General features: G+C 32.2%; 4 protein-coding genes across 4 annotated transcripts; 2 read left to right on the top strand and 2 right to left on the bottom strand.

Moving 5' to 3' along the window:
• Positions 1 to 276: 276 nt before the first annotated feature.
• Positions 277 to 2,968, bottom strand: TRIADDRAFT_52473 (uncharacterized protein; the record flags this gene model as incomplete). The annotated part of the gene is made up of 9 exons (XM_002108182.1): positions 277 to 405; positions 502 to 558; positions 873 to 1,006; positions 1,197 to 1,299; positions 1,386 to 1,442; positions 1,616 to 1,657; positions 1,768 to 1,848; positions 2,149 to 2,248; positions 2,781 to 2,968. The coding sequence occupies 9 exons, from the start codon at positions 2,966 to 2,968 to the stop codon at positions 277 to 279; spliced, it is 891 nt and encodes a 296-aa protein (XP_002108218.1).
• Positions 2,969 to 3,517: 549 nt separating this feature from the next.
• On the top strand, positions 3,518 to 7,589 carry TRIADDRAFT_52472 (uncharacterized protein; the record flags this gene model as incomplete). Its single annotated transcript, XM_002108917.1, has 6 exons — positions 3,518 to 3,663; positions 5,363 to 5,462; positions 5,946 to 5,998; positions 6,335 to 6,400; positions 6,772 to 6,920; positions 7,480 to 7,589. The coding sequence occupies 6 exons, from the start codon at positions 3,518 to 3,520 to the stop codon at positions 7,587 to 7,589; spliced, it is 624 nt and encodes a 207-aa protein (XP_002108953.1).
• Positions 7,590 to 8,796: 1,207 nt separating this feature from the next.
• On the bottom strand, positions 8,797 to 11,589 carry TRIADDRAFT_18785 (uncharacterized protein; the record flags this gene model as incomplete). Its single annotated transcript, XM_002108181.1, has 6 exons — positions 8,797 to 8,982; positions 9,848 to 9,913; positions 10,085 to 10,327; positions 10,431 to 10,474; positions 10,711 to 10,796; positions 11,483 to 11,589. 6 exons carry the CDS (start codon positions 11,587 to 11,589, stop codon positions 8,797 to 8,799), a joined length of 732 nt encoding a protein of 243 aa, XP_002108217.1.
• A 524-nt stretch (positions 11,590 to 12,113) lies between these two features.
• On the top strand, positions 12,114 to 14,245 carry TRIADDRAFT_52470 (uncharacterized protein; the record flags this gene model as incomplete). The annotated part of the gene is made up of 6 exons (XM_002108916.1): positions 12,114 to 12,232; positions 12,857 to 12,945; positions 13,054 to 13,168; positions 13,305 to 13,423; positions 13,548 to 13,601; positions 14,055 to 14,245. 6 exons carry the CDS (start codon positions 12,114 to 12,116, stop codon positions 14,243 to 14,245), a joined length of 687 nt encoding a protein of 228 aa, XP_002108952.1.
• Between the last annotated feature and the right edge of the window lie 2,559 nt (positions 14,246 to 16,804).

Genomic DNA, 16,804 nt, shown 5'->3' with positions numbered 1-16,804 from the left:
ATTAATGAAATATTATATGGCAGATATGTTTCATGACTGTAAATTTTTAAAGCTATCTGACTGAAGATAAAACTATCTTCTAGTAAAGCTTCCTAAAAATACGAATTCTATAGTTATGCTTTAAATATCTGAGCTATCATATATACAAAAATTCAATGTGAATGCCTTGGCCTCAAATAGGTATATTATTCATTATTGGCACCATTTCAACTCTAGCAGATATGCATAACATGGAATACAATATCATGTTAGTATCAGCAAATCAAACATCCTTTACTAATAAACACCTCTGAGCCGTTGAATGAGAAGTTGAACTGGAAGTAGTGGGGCTCTTTCTTGCAGATTAGGATGAAATACGTCAAAATCCACAAATTGCAAATCTCGTAGATACTTTTGGCATATAACCTAAAGATACCATAGATGATACTGTATTAAATTTTTTAGATCTACAATTTTGATTAATAATTATCTCTACGCGTATGTCCTTTAATGTTTTCTAACCGAACATAAAAAACCTGCCACGGCCTTCCTGGATACGTCTTTTTTAATCGATCTCGCCTGAAATGAGAACAATTTTTCACTACTCGTATTTTCTAAATATATGCTGCAGAATGCTCTCGAAACTTTTGCACTAAAATACGCACACTACAGCATATCAACTGAGCATATAAATAAATCCTTACTATCTCAAGGTGGGTGTTAGATAGACTTGCTATTTCATATATAGCGTCCTTTACTGGCTGACTACTTCTGCCCCGAATGATGTCCTCATGAGATACTCCATGCTGATAGAATTCGGCAATAGAAATGATTAACAATATTATTTTGCACAGCACTATTTAAGAGCGTTAACAGGTACAAATAATATCTACCTTAATCAAAATATCACTTGGTAAGTAAACTTTTCCCTTCTTTGCATGGAAAGGAACAGCGCGCAATAAGATAACTATTCCATACGCTTTTCCGATATGACTCGCTGCATGATCTGAATGGGAACAACGAATACCTATATGTGAAAGAGAGAAATCGAATATATTTACAATATTTGTTTCTAACAATGTATCAGAGTAACTTGTACAACTATCTCTTCCTGCCAGACGTGGATATGAACACAAAGGTAATAGATCAGTATACAGTCTATCTATTCATTAACAGCTGTTACATACTGAAAATACGTCATGGTTACTACATCTAACCTAGAGATTCAAGAATTAAATACAGTATAGAGGAGACAGTATTTTCACAATAAGCTTCTAACTCTTCCAAATTACGATATGGTGAATCATCTAAACGCCTTTTCTGAAATTACATTAAATGATGTTGAGATAAGTTTATAAGTGTTGCTATGATTGCATATAACAATAATATGGTATCTTTACGATTACCCTCTCCTTAACCAACCGGTTGAACCACATCTTTGATAAGTGATTTTTATCCTTAGCCTACAAATCAAAGGCATGAACCTAACATTAGAATCAATTGAACATAAAAAATTAAAGTAAAAAAATTCTCTTAAGTCATTTAGAAATGTATACAACCCAATAGTGAATGTCAAATAAATACTTGACGCTAAAACGCACAAGCAGAAATGTAGCAACTTCACAAATTCACTAACCTTCATTAGCTCCATAGCTATTGGGTGCTGTGGTGGCTCATTCTGTCAAAAGTGGTACAATGTGAGTGCACTATTTATTTTATTTATTCGATTTCGTGACAAATAAGTAAATGCATGACATCGGACCTCTTGTTCGTTGATATCGTCTATACCTTATATATCGATTCAATCGCACTAGCCCAAAATTTTATTCGCATTTCTCCAGTTCCAGGCTGTGAAATGATATCTTTAATCTATAAAAAAAGTAAGTAATTAATTTTATTCGGTACAGTCTATCACAAAATCACTACTGCATGAATTAATTATACTGTATTATGGGTAATAGCGAATAGAAATAACATAGCTAACGCTGACGAAAGATTTCTAGTATGCATCTACAACTTGTACAAATATAATGATATTCTAAAAGATATTATAATATCGCATATTAACACATTATCACTAAACTTACAACTCTCATAACTCTAAAGTTTATTAATGAATCATTAACTGCCATTGAAGTAAATCAGAACGAAAGCTACTCTTTTGCTTACCTTAATGGTTTCCAAGTTAAACGCTCTGATAGCGAAGACGCTATTCCTAGAATCCTTAGGCAATAGTAAGGTTGTTAGGTAATTTTCGAAGTCATGTTTCCTAGAGATTGATTAATAAGATAAAAAGGAGAATAATGGTATATTTCATTTTATTAAAATAAAATAAAATTAACAAGCCTCCGTAGCAACATTAACTGCATAACATGTTAGCGTATCCTCTACATTGTCCAACAGGTTTCGGTATCTTATTAATTCTCATTTTCTGGCTATGCAATCAGTTCTTCCTCTAGAGTACAAATATGCAGACTACATGTGCAGTATCTACGTACTAAGCGCAATAAAGCATTATTCTGTGATCTTAAATTAATTTACAGTTAGTTACTCTCAACCTGAAGATATAAAGAATCAACGAGGAAAGACGCTCTTCTAAACTGATCACTACTACGACCGTTCTTAAAGACTTTGTAAATCCCGAAAAAACTGTATTTCTAAAAGGCTACTTTACACTGAGAAACAGTACATCATACAGTAAGTAAGATTTCTATCAAATCCGCATAACATTGCAATTAACACACTTCAATTTTATTTTACTAAAACTTAAAATAAATTTATTATAAAGCTTATCGCATTACCTTACTAAATTCATACAATACGAGACATTGCTACCATCATCTCGGCGTTCATTCGATGTGAATTGTCTTGCATTGATTAAATAGCCTCTTACACGAGGAATGCTTACACATACTGAATTAGCACAAAGTAGACTTTTTCGTATAACTACAGGCTTCTTATAAATATCGTGGATCAGAAATCGTTTCATCGCTCATTATATTATTATTATTAATTTTATTTTAATTGTTATTTATTACCATACATACAGCGTATGGTTACAAGAACCAAGAACCTACAAATTGCGAAAGATCTTCTTAACTCAGTCTACAGTACAGTACCTTTCAGTACTACAGTCAGAGTCAATCTAATAAATACAGTACTGTACTGTACAGTACAGTACTGTACACTGTACAGTATAGCGTAGCGTAGTAAAGTACTATACAGTACTGTACAGTTCTTTATGACGGTGCATGGTCGGTCTGGTACTGATTAATCACTAGTATGCAGACTACTGTACTGTACTGTACAGTGTACAGTGACTATCTGATATCCCGGCAGCGTGTTAAGTACGGTGGACTGTACACTGTACACTGTACAGTACCATGATGATTACTATTATAGTACAGTGTTCATTTTTACAGGAATTTTTTTGTTTATTTTATTTATTTTATTAACTGTACCACAGGAGCACAGGATAGTTTACTCATTTAGTGTTCATTACCAGACAATACTGCACACATGCAGAGTGTACTGCAAAATGGCTGACGATATTGATGATTTGTTGGATGAAGTTGACCAAAAATTTATACAGAGAAAACCAGTAAAATTCCAGCCAAATAATGAAAATGCCGGTGAGAACAGAAAAAGATTCAATAATAACCGATCAGTATCTTCAACATCGAGGTAAAATATTTTCGTCATTACATACTGTACACTGTACAGTACAGTATACAGTACGTAATGCAGATACAATACACTGTCTGTACAGTACTGTAACTTTTGATTGCCAGCTTTTTCGAATTTGCTATGGGTCTTTGATTAATCTTAAGCTCATTTACCTTAAAATAATCGGATAATCCCTTGACTCTGATCTATCTTGATCAAAGAAATTGATCATTATTTTACACTATACAGGTCATGCAGTATACTCGCACAGTAGATTAAATTTATTTATTTTTTGTAACCATTAATCTTACTGTACACTCTCACAGCGGTGTTCATCTTCACTGACATTTAGTTTAGTAAAATACAATAAACAACGATAGTTTAATGAAGTCTGCAGTACAGTACAGTACTAGCAGTAGTGTACTGTACTAGATGTAATCTGTGCACATTTGTACATAATATATAATTTGCCTATTGGCAAGAACAAAATCTGTTGTAAATATGTTTTTCAACTGTTAAATTAACTGTAAACTAAATTAAGTCATTTTTGATTTATTTGTGGTCATTTACACCAATTTCTAAGAAAAAATGAGTTTAAAGGCAGTTTTGATTCAAATTCGTCTGTCTGACGTGATCTAACCGTAATCTCTCGTTCAGTCTACAAACATATATTTATATTGATTCATGTACAGAGTATGAGCTGATCCTGCCAGTTTGTGTGAATATATATATATATATACATGTTTTAACTTTAAAGATAAAGACTAGTTTATACCCTCTCTTTGAGCGGAAGGACAATCCAGTATACAGTACAGTACAATATTAGGGATACTGCACTACTGTATACAGTACTGTGCCATGGACTACTAAATACTACGGTAATGTGAATCATATGGAATTGATCAGAATTGAAAATGCTTTGTACACGAAACTGATAGATTAATCAAATGATTGGAAAATGTTTGCCAGGGTATAGTTAATAACATCATCATCACTACTAATAACTTATCAAGGAAAAGTTAGTTACTATGGGAAATCGATTATTGCTAATCTATAACAGCTTTTCTTTTTAACCGTTTGATTATATAAAATTTTATCTGATGCTATATATTTTTTATAAACGAAATTCTTTAGATCACCTGCGACCCAAATCATTCATTTTCAAGCTTAAGTCTTGACGATATTCTCGAACATTTCTTTTTATACCGGCTCACTTATTAAAAATTAACTCATAGAACCGTTATGTTCCCTCGGGCGACGCTAGACGTTACTAGTCCATCATACATAACGCAAACCTCGACATTTAAGCCATGAGTTTAGGATAATACCTTCGTAAAATTGCAATAATACCACGAATAGTATAGCTGAAACGTAATTCTTTACAACTAAATGTCAAGATCTAACGGAAAACAAGAAGTAGATAGTGAATTTAATAATGTATCACACAGACAATTATGGTGGAACATACAATAGTATCTTATATTATATTTGATTTAACGTATCACTTTACTGTATATATATATATATATATCAAAAACAGAAACTGATATTTCATTATAAGAAATTTGTAACTAGATTTAGTCATCAAGCAACAATATCAAGACTTTTAGACTGCGTTATCACAATTCACATTTTAATAAAATAGCTTTTTATTTCTTTGATCTGTAACAGGGCTACGATTAATAATAATACAGTGAATTTTTTTTCTCCTTTTCAGTCGATTACGCGACGACGATGAGCTAAGTAGAATGATAGAAGATATTTGCAGTGTTGAGGATGAAAGTGATATAGAAAAAAGAAGACGAGAAGTTAATAAGGTTAGTGATTTAGTTTTAATAATGCAATTTCTGTTAAGCCAACATTCGATCACATTAAACCAATCTCTGATATTTTCTGCTAAGTTAAGCGGAATCAGACTCAAACACTCTCTTTATACTGTGAGTAGTAGTTCTTTTTTACTTTCTTTTGAGCAAACTCTCGCATAATAAGAATGACAAATCCGTATATTATTGTACGTATATATTTATAGCTGCCTATAAAACTTCAAAAATTATAAATTAATGTCAAATTTTGTAAGTTGTAATCATAATTATAATTATAATTATTGCAGTGGTGAATAAATTACGAAGTACTTAAAAGTTTATTATGGTAGTGCCGTCAATAGATCGTCGTTTACGGCGCTAATAAATTATATAATTATCCGAATGAATAATTTTATTTTAAAAGAAATGTGTCCTTTATTTATCAAAGGTAAATTTAAGTTCTGAACGATTTCTACCCTTCTGATTCATTTATTATAGATAGCCGAAAAGAAATCTGTTACAAAGCAACAATCTCTCGATTGCTCAAAACGGTACTTGTTATACTTGTAGCAATTTAATTTGAAGTATATAAAGTTCATTTCATGATTTCATTTGCGTATCTTGAATTAAATACTAATGCTAATCTTAGCTGTCTAATATTAGAGTTCTGAAGGATCATATTTGTTTCGTAAAGCATGTCCAGTACACTGTCTATAACTTCAGTCGGAGGATTACTATTTTATGATAGTTTTGTATATGTATTTGGCCCAATTTTCAAGATCTAGACGATATTATTACTTACTTATAATACTATACTTAACAGAATGAATGATCTAAGTATTATCACTAACAAACGGAATTTTTCGAATTTCTAAATATATAATAAGGTGTTATCAGGTTTACCTGGGTGGCAGTAAAAGTTTGATCGGTTTAGCCACTATTTCATCTCAAAGGTAATATTCAGTCAGTCCTATAGATACAATAAAACTCCATCGAGACATTGGCGAGCGTATTTGTCATAGAACACACATTTTATAATCTAAAATCTGTTAGTTTCCTTTTCGTGACTAGTAAACTTGTCTATTTGTACTTTATGTCAGCAATGTTATTGTCAACTATCCAATAAATGTAACATCACAAATATAGAAAAAGAACAAGCTACATTTAGTTAACCACCTGCTATCAAAAGTAAATTGTAGCATAAACTCAATTACGAATATTTATTGAATTCTCTTCGTATCGCAAAAAGAAAACTACATTGCGCCAGCAAGTTATACAAACTGTTCTTATCCAAACAGACTTATTCGCGCTTTATTCTCTTTAGAGCTTGCAACCAACTCCGCTGTACGGCCTGTGACTTTCGAGTCAGCTACTATGATGATTATGAATGGCATCAACGATCAAATTACATCTTTTTTCGAAATAACATGCCAGATTTTGAAAAAATTCGGGTTAATTTATTACGTAAATTAGGTATGATCTGCATTATCTTAGAGCAACAATCAGTTACCGGCACTCAGCTGAAGTAGCTACCATTCTAATGCCATCTTATATAATAAAAATAATCTTATCGTTATCGGTACATGCTGTTGTAACCAGTTCGATACTCGAATATTTCATACCAAGGTTTAGCTGCTAATTCTCGAAATTAGTGCTATACTCTGATACTTAGTGACTAATAACCGAAACTTAGAATAATGCGTATATTATGGTTTACTGCTCATTTACCATTTTATAAGATACACTTACTTCTATGCCTTAAATACTCATTGAAACAAACGCTTAATCACCTTTTCATATTACTATACAATTCTGATTTACACCAACTAATTGCTGTGGTAATACGTAGTTTCTTTCAGTTTATGATATACGGATATAAGCTAAGCTAAGCTATTGATTGAACAATGAGACTCTCATAAAATCTACTAGATTGCTGATCTGATGACTTTACCCAAGACAAACTGTAATGAAGTGTAGTAAGCGTTCTCAACTAAGTCGGATACATTGAAAGTAAATTGATTACTGTTTCTAGGCACCCGAGCTTACGCATGCCAATGTTCCTGGAAGTCTATTGCCGACGTAGTTCCTGTAGATAATTACACCGACTTAAAATGGGTTTGTGGAAGACACCTTAAACTATAAATATAACATAATTTTCATAATGTATTATCTACTGTAAAATTAGTCTTTAGTACGTATACGATATTCCATCTGCCTAACACCGACTGATATTACAATATCATAAGAAATCAATTAATATTATAATAAACTCCTTTGAAAATATTTGTTGCGACAGCCTTTGCTAACTCTGACGAATTACTCGTACTCGAATGTGTGTATTGTGATTGTTATTTATGATTATTTAAAAGTATTAAAATGTTTAATTATTATCAGACTTTATCTTTTAACCCAATTCTGCAAATTGTATGTAGGGCTTTATTATACCTATTATTTCCAAGAGTAAAACACCGGCTAACGTAACGTTGGCCAATTTATCAGAATCTAATAAATTCAATAGACAAGTTTTCACTGAATAAATTATGACGCGATGATTAAAACTGTAGCTGCTAAAACTTATGAATCTTGACTGTAAATGCTAAATATTGAAACATTTCGAGCGTCCTACATACATACATACCTACCTAGGACCTTATTTAAATTATCTCTTATCATCTTTTTACTGCATGTTAATCTTGCTATTAGCAAATGCATCAGCACTATCTCATGTTAACGCATAGAAAACGAAAATACTTCATAGCATTAAGTATTCTGCATTTTTCAGTGTCATTGCAAACGTTAATCATAGTTACAATATCCCAGGTTATGGTTGTATTCGCAATATTAACTAAACATTTCGATCAGTGTTCGTCTAGATTGTCTGTATAACATGTTTGGCTAACAACTTCCAGGATTTATATTTCGAATTTTCGGAACGTAGAGTCCATTCTCGATATGTAATAATACTTTCGATCGATCTAAGCCAACCTACGGGAACAGTTAAGATATAATTAAATATTGCTGTCAAATTTCATTCATATGCAAAGCTGATACGCGTAAGTAGATCACTGTATCACTACTTATACAGTTATACTGTAGTATTAATTCACAACGTATCAATCTTCGACATACGAGTAGTTTATCGTTTTTTTAGCATATTCTATACAAATTAAGTTCGGAAATCGAAAAGAGTTACCACGAATCGAATGACTACCGGTATTAAAATTACTCGGTATGCTAACGCACAACTTAACATTAATCTAATTAATTAGTTAATTTTTAAAATTATAATAAAGAAGCTTGGCATCTGTTTAAACAGTTCCACGTGCAATAGCTGAATCCGAGCTCCTACTTACGTGTCCACTAATGTATCTCGTAAGTGTCCCGTAATTGCCGAAGGCTGAGCACCAGATATTTTAAAGATACTCTCAATAACCGATAACTCCGTTGAAGTAGTATCCATACCACAAAATGCACACCAATCGTTTACTACTAAACCAGCACCAATTGCATCACTACCCCTATTTACCGTACCAGCCTGTAAAAAAGAGAGCAAGGTAATTAATAAATATTAAAAGCGACATATACAAAACTACATGACTATATTTAATGAACAACTAAATAGGAGAGCTATTTAGGCTTCAGTGAAGTATCGTTAAAATCTTTCTATTTAATGACGACGAAGTAATTATGATTCTAATCCACTGTATCTATCAAAGCCGGAACAGTGCTTTACAATTTTGACTATGTGATTATCTTGCCTAAAAAGCAACCCAAACTAGGCTAAACAACATACCCAATATACAGTACACTAAGCAAATCTGACATAATTCCATTTCGTAGTCGAACTTTCAATAGTAAATAAAACCACTTATTTAAGGCGTAATCTTTAAATGTAGCTGACACAGAGATGATTTCAAAAGTGCAAATGAAAAATGTATGTAATATAATATACACGGTTATGACATTTTACGATCTAAATCGATCTTGTTCAAGAATAATGCAGCACCTGAACATCATTTACTACCTTTGCATCAATATCGAGAAATGTACATCAAATTGTTTATAAAGACCTTAATGTTACGGTATGGTCTGTATACTAATCAATTTTCACATCATACATCCTTGTACAGGATGTCTGATATACGTCAGTGATACATGTACGTTATAAGAAGTCGTATTGTAATGAAGATTACCGATTGAAATCTGTTTAAATAACTCAAAATATATACAACATACTACGTGTGTTTGATAAACATCATTACAGCTAGTTTACTGTGGCTTAATTCAGTGTTGAAAATACGATATCAATTACAAGTATTACGTCGGAATTCAAGCCGCTATAAAACAACATGAGCAAGGATTTATCAGTAATTTAAATAAGTACAATTGTATAATATTACCGCTAACGGAACTTGTAAAAGAGATGATAGCTCATCTAGGTCATTCGTATTTGTACGAGGATGAACCTAATAACATCATACGTCACATCTTTCAGATACAGATAGTAAATTTTAATCAAGCAACGAATTAAACTACAACATTCTAGATCAGAACAAATATAAACACAAAACAAGACCATAATACTGTTTTTAGCGTTTATTACAGCTTTACACGTGTTACTCCATTAGCGATCTTACCAATCCTCCAGCATTATTAAATGCACAATAATTCCCAACAATCACATTTCCAGCTATGGTCTGACGGAATACCTCCACTCGTAATGTATCCGCGATAATCTCTTCAGTTTCAACATCCAGATCAGGATGAACTAATGCTACATAATCGTTACAAGCTACTACGTTGCCTAACGCTGATAATCTCTCCTCTACACGTTGAACCTTAACAGCGTCTGGCAAACAATTTCGAATATGTTGTAATTCCTTATTGATAAATTACATTAAAGTTAATATCGTCATTTCATACTGTACGGAATTTAGTAAAAAGCTTACTGAATTCTACTTCTGCATAATACCGAACACGTACCTGGTCAGTGGCAGAGCTTGGCACAATTAGTCCATGACGATTGCCTTGATAGATTTAAAATAGGCATAATATGTATTAAAATAGCTCTACTAACCAGAGTGTGATATAAGGCGCTGAATGCGGCACTTTAAGCAAGTTTCAACAGAATATGCTACAGAGTAAGACAAGTGTCACACTAATGACGCAGCTATCAGTACAGTAATTTATATATATACGAGTACATTACATTTAAAGCACATTAACTAGTTATTATTAATTGTTGCAATGCGTATTTACTAACCCACGCACAGCGTCCCTATGATCCTGCATCCAGCTAAAGATGTGTGTATTACCGGAATGGTTTCAGCCAATTCAGACTCGAAAACACTAAAAGTATCAACAGTATGTACATACGATAAATTAAATAGCAGTATTTGTATTTGTCACACATTGCTTACATAAAATTCTATGATATAACTACTGTAATCGTAAAGTACTGTAAATAGATTCGTAAAAAGGAATATAAATGTTGTTCATCACGTACTTCAGACGTTGATAGCTAATTAAGTAATGCATACAGTATATGAATTAATAAATTACTGTATGAAGCAAACTGTTTAAAATTACTTCTAGTAAAAATAACCTCGTGTGAATACATCTAAGTACTTCTACAGCACAAATTTATATATTCAAATCGCTACGGCAATAACAAGCGATGTCGAGATCTCTAGTGAAGTTTTCTCAGCATGACCTAAAGTGATTACCACACATCATATAGCAAATTACTGTATCGTATTTGAAGCTATTGAAGTGAAATGTCGGTATATTTGCTTTCCATTGCATTTCTGATGTATACAGTAAGCTAGCTAAATGAACGTAAAATAATCATTATAAAAGCTGTTTCGAGTCAAAAAATTACTTTTTACTAATAAAATCTTGTGACGTTATAATACAGTAGCCAAAATAGGTCGTTCAGTGAGAAACTACGCGTGAATAGTGAAGTTGATATTTTTAGTGTACTTGTATGCAACAGATATTCAACGTTTAAATTCTGCATTCTGCGTACATAGTACCTGTAAAAATTTTCTGAAGCACCAATTGCTGTCAAACAGTATGTATTTGTTAATTTAGAAAATACTCCAATCTCGCAACTCTTTTCAAAGTGTGCTCTCGTAGCCATTTTCAAGAGTTATTTTGTAAATTGTTGTTCGCTTCAGACTCTACTTCCCTCACTCTTGGTTCTTGCTTCGTACTGACTGCTGACCGTGCTAAAACGTAGCGAGTATTTATTGTACTGTAGTGTAAACGCCGCTGCGGGACTGCACCGTCAGCATAATATTAATGCTGTAGTACTGTACACTGTGTACAGTTATGGAAATTAAATACGCGTACAGTACTGTACAGAACACCTTAATGATGTAATAGTAGTCCATGGTGCTTGCTTTTAATTAATTAAGCTTTGAACTACAGTACTGTACAGTACAGTACTGTATAGTGTACTGTAGTCACATGGCGAACTTGTACTGTTCAGTACAGTACACTGTACAAGTGAAGTGTACTGTAAATTTCGGATTTCCCACATCCTCCCAGTCATCTAAAATTAGCTGCTTTTAAGCTTACTGTAAATGTGCTCTACATACTGTACACTAGTGTACAGTACCGTGATCTCTGACTTACGAATACGTTACGATAGTATAAACTGCAATGGCTGCAAACAATCCCTGTATCTTAAGCTATTACGACAGCATAATTAGGGAAGATGATCTTCAAATCTTAAATGGCATTGGCTGGATAAGTGACCGAATAATCGGTTTTGTATTGGAGTATGTATAGTATACTTACTGCTGTACAATGTTATGACTTTTATGCATCTCATGTACAATTGCATGACGCTCGTGATACACATTCACTTACGTTACTACGAAACGTGTGATGTGATTTAGTTTTTGGAGCATAGGGGTAAGAAAAGGACCTAGAGCTGAAGAGAAAATTCTCTTAAAAATCCCTGACTATTCCTTATTCCATCGTCGGTTAAGTAAACGTCAATAAAATGCTATTAGAAGTGGGATTTTAGTGTATTTCAGAGAATTCATACACTTTACAACTCCTTAAGTAGTTAACAGATATCAAGATCATATTCGTATTCTACGCTCGATTCATAGTACGTATAAGAATTAAGGAATTGATCAAACATGCTTTTCTTGAGTCCCTTTAACCAAATTATTTCTCACTGTCCCATGCTAACTTTTCATATGTTCCCTACGAGTATACCAGTATGCGAAGTATCGCGAGCAGAAGGTTCTACTCGTCTTTAACTAATCCTTATGTTTTACCTAAGCACTGTACAGTGTAGCATAAAGTACTCATACTTCTGGAATTAACGCTAAAAATTTTATAGCTACAGTATTGGATTTCATATAATCATGTACCATTATTTCAATGCGTAGGTACTTTGAGCGAGAATTATTCGCTAGCTTACATGACGTGGTAGCATTCGTCCAACCTGAAATTAGTCAATTTATTAAGCTTTGTGACGGTGATGATCTAGTACACATTAAAATTGTCACCTTTACACGTAGCATTATGCTTACCAGTGTCGGAATTCATCTAAATGTTCTCTTTTAACTATAAAATTGTATCACAGCTACCGTCCTCGATAGCGAATTTGTGTTGGATAGCTTAAATTTATCCAAAAAAGAGCTAATCTTTCTGCCGGTTAACGACCATAATAAAGTAACTGAAGCTGGAGGATCACATTGGTATCACTTTCATTTATTAAGTCGTAACTTAGTTAATAATATGCAACGCTGTTACAGTTCAGCATATTGAAACTTTTACACTCTATATCGAATAGCCACATCTGAATCTCTCGCTTTTTATATTTTTAAATTACAGGACACTACTCATCTATATTAGGCCCAGTAATTGCTATTTGCATATGGATTCTCTTTGCACATCTTCAAATCTTCAGTCAGCTAAAATAACTGCCTATAAACTTGATCAAGTGCTGAAATGTTAGTACTAGGAGTATTTTTCGTTAAGCAAGCAAAATGTAGCTTTTCGAGTCCGCCATCAAATAATATCACGCTATCTATTTCTATTATGATATAGAATAATTATTTTCGTCTTAATTTATAGATTCATCAAATACCAACTTTACTGAAATTAAGAATGGGCCTAGACAAGTTAATGGTAATGTAACATATATAGAGCTCAATAAAGTGTATAATTAATGCACTAATTTCTTTAGATTCATTCAAGCAATTGATTATCCATTGTAAATAAAATTAATGTGTTGATACTGCTAACAATCTGTTAGTCGTTCCTTTCTAAAGGTACAGTACAACGTTAAACACTATTACTGTTAAATAACTTGTTGCTAAAAGCTGTGATTTTTGCCAGTGTGAAGAGTAATTATTTGATACTACCAAACTGTCAGTTCATATGACTAACCGTAAAATCTGCAGTAACCCTTAAATCCAATAAGAGTATGCACCTACCGGCTAGAGTAACTTAGATACCTGCAGTATTTAATTTTTTCATAAATCCATTGCTTTAAAATGTCGAAATTCTACAATTCGTAACGGTAACTTCTGTTACTACTTTTTGCCCGTGTAATTTTAACCTCAGAATTTTTTACTTCAGGTTATGATTGTGGGATGTATGTTATATGTGAAATTGAAAGCATCTGCAAAAAGTATAAGAGCGAAAACGATATTGGATCTATTACGGATCAATTTGGCATTATCTGCAGATCCTTGACCCCTGAAATGATCCACCAGAAAAGATTAGAACTGAGTTCTCTAATTATATCATTAAGATTAAAATCTGCTTAGCGCAGAAATAGTATAGTAGGACTGTATTCCGAAACATTATACGTGGCTATGTACTGTATATGTAATTATAATATCTATATCCAATACTTGAGAGAAGTTATGTATTAATTTGTTTAAAAGGACTAATATGCCTTTTATCGTTCTCTTATACTGTAAATTGATCAAAAATTACCCTACATATTAACTAACACCTGATATGATATCCGTACAATATAGCCTGAAATTAAATATTAACAAAATTTTTAAAATTACATTTCTAACAGCCATTTTGGATTAACAGAAATCCTTTAGACGTTTTAAGAAAAAATTTTAAATTAGTGCATACCTTTTCGATATAAAATAGAGTAACTGACGGTACTAATTGAGATAATACAAAACTTATCGTGCACTTATACTCTAACGCATCTCACTAATAAAACTATATTATTCATTTCGACAAACGGAAGCTTTAACGGAATAATGTTAATCAGTACATTATATATGCATGGACTGTTGAAGTGCGGACAGCAGTATTACTGGCATTTTACTGCATGTATAAGGTGGGCAACAGAGTAAGTAATTTCTTGTTGTCGTTTGCCTGAAGTGTATCTAATAAAATAAATAAAAATACTTCGCTGTCAGTGCTACATTTTATGATTATACTCGTGTAAGTGTGGTAAAGGAACCAGACCCTCGTACTACAATGAGAAGATATACCCAAATGTTATGATTGATATCAAGTTACACCGAAATCTTTCTGAAGAACTAAAAATGTCAACGTAGATTCTCGATCGAATTATAACGTTAATAGAATATCTACCATGAATAAGCATACATGCTATTAGTCGTATGATGATATAACCTGTAATTACATATCATCCATATACAATACATACTTGCATTTGTACCCCATCGGGCTATTAAATTCTGTATTTGTATACGAAAATTTGAAAATTTAAACTAAAATAAAACAGAAATACGTAAAACACTTTTACAATCTATACAGAAGTAACCACATTAAATTATTAAAATCTATCTATTATAAGCTTTCATTCTCTGTGAGATAAGTAAAAATTTTATAATCAATCACAACAATTCAAAATTACGGGTAGTTTTGAATTATAAACAACAATCTTCATAATACATTCCATAAGTTCAGGAAGCAAATTTCTAGTTTTAAACGTTTTCGCATTGACTACAATATATATATATATATATATATTGATACATTTACAATATATGACAAAAAGCTAATAAAAAATACGAAGCAAATAGTTATATCTTTCTGTTGGATGGCAACTTTAAGGCGTTATCCTACTTTGCAAAATTGTTACATTCTACGAATCTATCAGACTGAAGAGTGAATCTTATAATACAATCATGCCCAAATGGGAAGACGATCAATTAATATATACGTATAATAATATAAACGAGTGGGATTTTGACGGAAACATTTCGCAGGTTAAGGATATAAGTACTTTCGCTCTGATCGGATATTTCTTGAAATAAAAATTGAAAAATGAACTATAAAAATCAGTTCGAATGAGTAAATATTAACAATTTAATGCTATTTAGCACTCAAAAATTAAACAGTCAATACAGTAGTATTCATATTGAATCATAAATAGCTTTAAGTCTATTAATTATATCATCATGTACTGTAGATATTATATGATACTCAAATTAATTATATCGATTTTATTTGGAGTAAAATACTTTCACGAAATAGTGTAAAATATCTTCATAAATCATTTCGAGATCTGTCTCCCATTGATAATAAGTAAATAACAAAGCCCAGTGAAGGTACAGTATATACTATATATGTATAATTTATGAACTGTGAATACAGTATGTGATAAATCCAAATACTTCTAATTAATCTAGCTACTAAACGAAATGCTATCAAAATAGCTTCAACATTGCTCTAACTTGGAGTCCTACAGTAAACTAAAAGCAATCACCCCTCGTAAATCACACGTTGTAGCACTTTATCATTAGTAAAACTGTAAATCCCGCTGTTGTGCAATAATACGAACTAAGAATCGATGTGCAAAGTACGGTATTCGCCCCACACAATACATAGATAGGAAATAAATTAAGCATCACTTTCCATAGCTAGGAAACGTTAGTATTTCATTCTCTTCCATAAAGCAGAATTTGGGGACTACGCAAATTTGTAAACTACAATAGAGTATATGCTGATACTTTCAAGGTATGGTTGCAACTTACAACCATTTCGCGTTATACCGGTCTCAAATGCATGCAATTAATATATATTCAATGTTCATTACCTTGATAAATAACTGTGCATGCTATAGTAAAGCTCTATCAATTTAACATCTTTCATAAGTTACAAGGCTCAAATGTACTATAAACTATATTAATTATTAAATAATTATGAATGATAATCGATCGATCTAAATCACCAATATTTGGTGAATCAAACCAACCGTAAGGGGTAAATCGTGCAATATAGACATGTATATGAAATAGGAAATCTGAAAATTCTAACCCACTACTGAAATTTAAAACATAATACATGCTATTAAATTTCAAACAAGACAACTTACCATCACCGGA

Source organism: Trichoplax adhaerens, genomic scaffold (genome assembly GCF_000150275.1).
Source record: "Trichoplax adhaerens TRIADscaffold_1 genomic scaffold, whole genome shotgun sequence".
Classification (NCBI taxonomy): Eukaryota; Metazoa; Placozoa; class Uniplacotomia; order Trichoplacea; family Trichoplacidae; genus Trichoplax; species Trichoplax adhaerens.
Note: the sequence above shows the minus strand (reverse complement) of the source record. Positions and strands in the feature narration are given on the sequence as shown.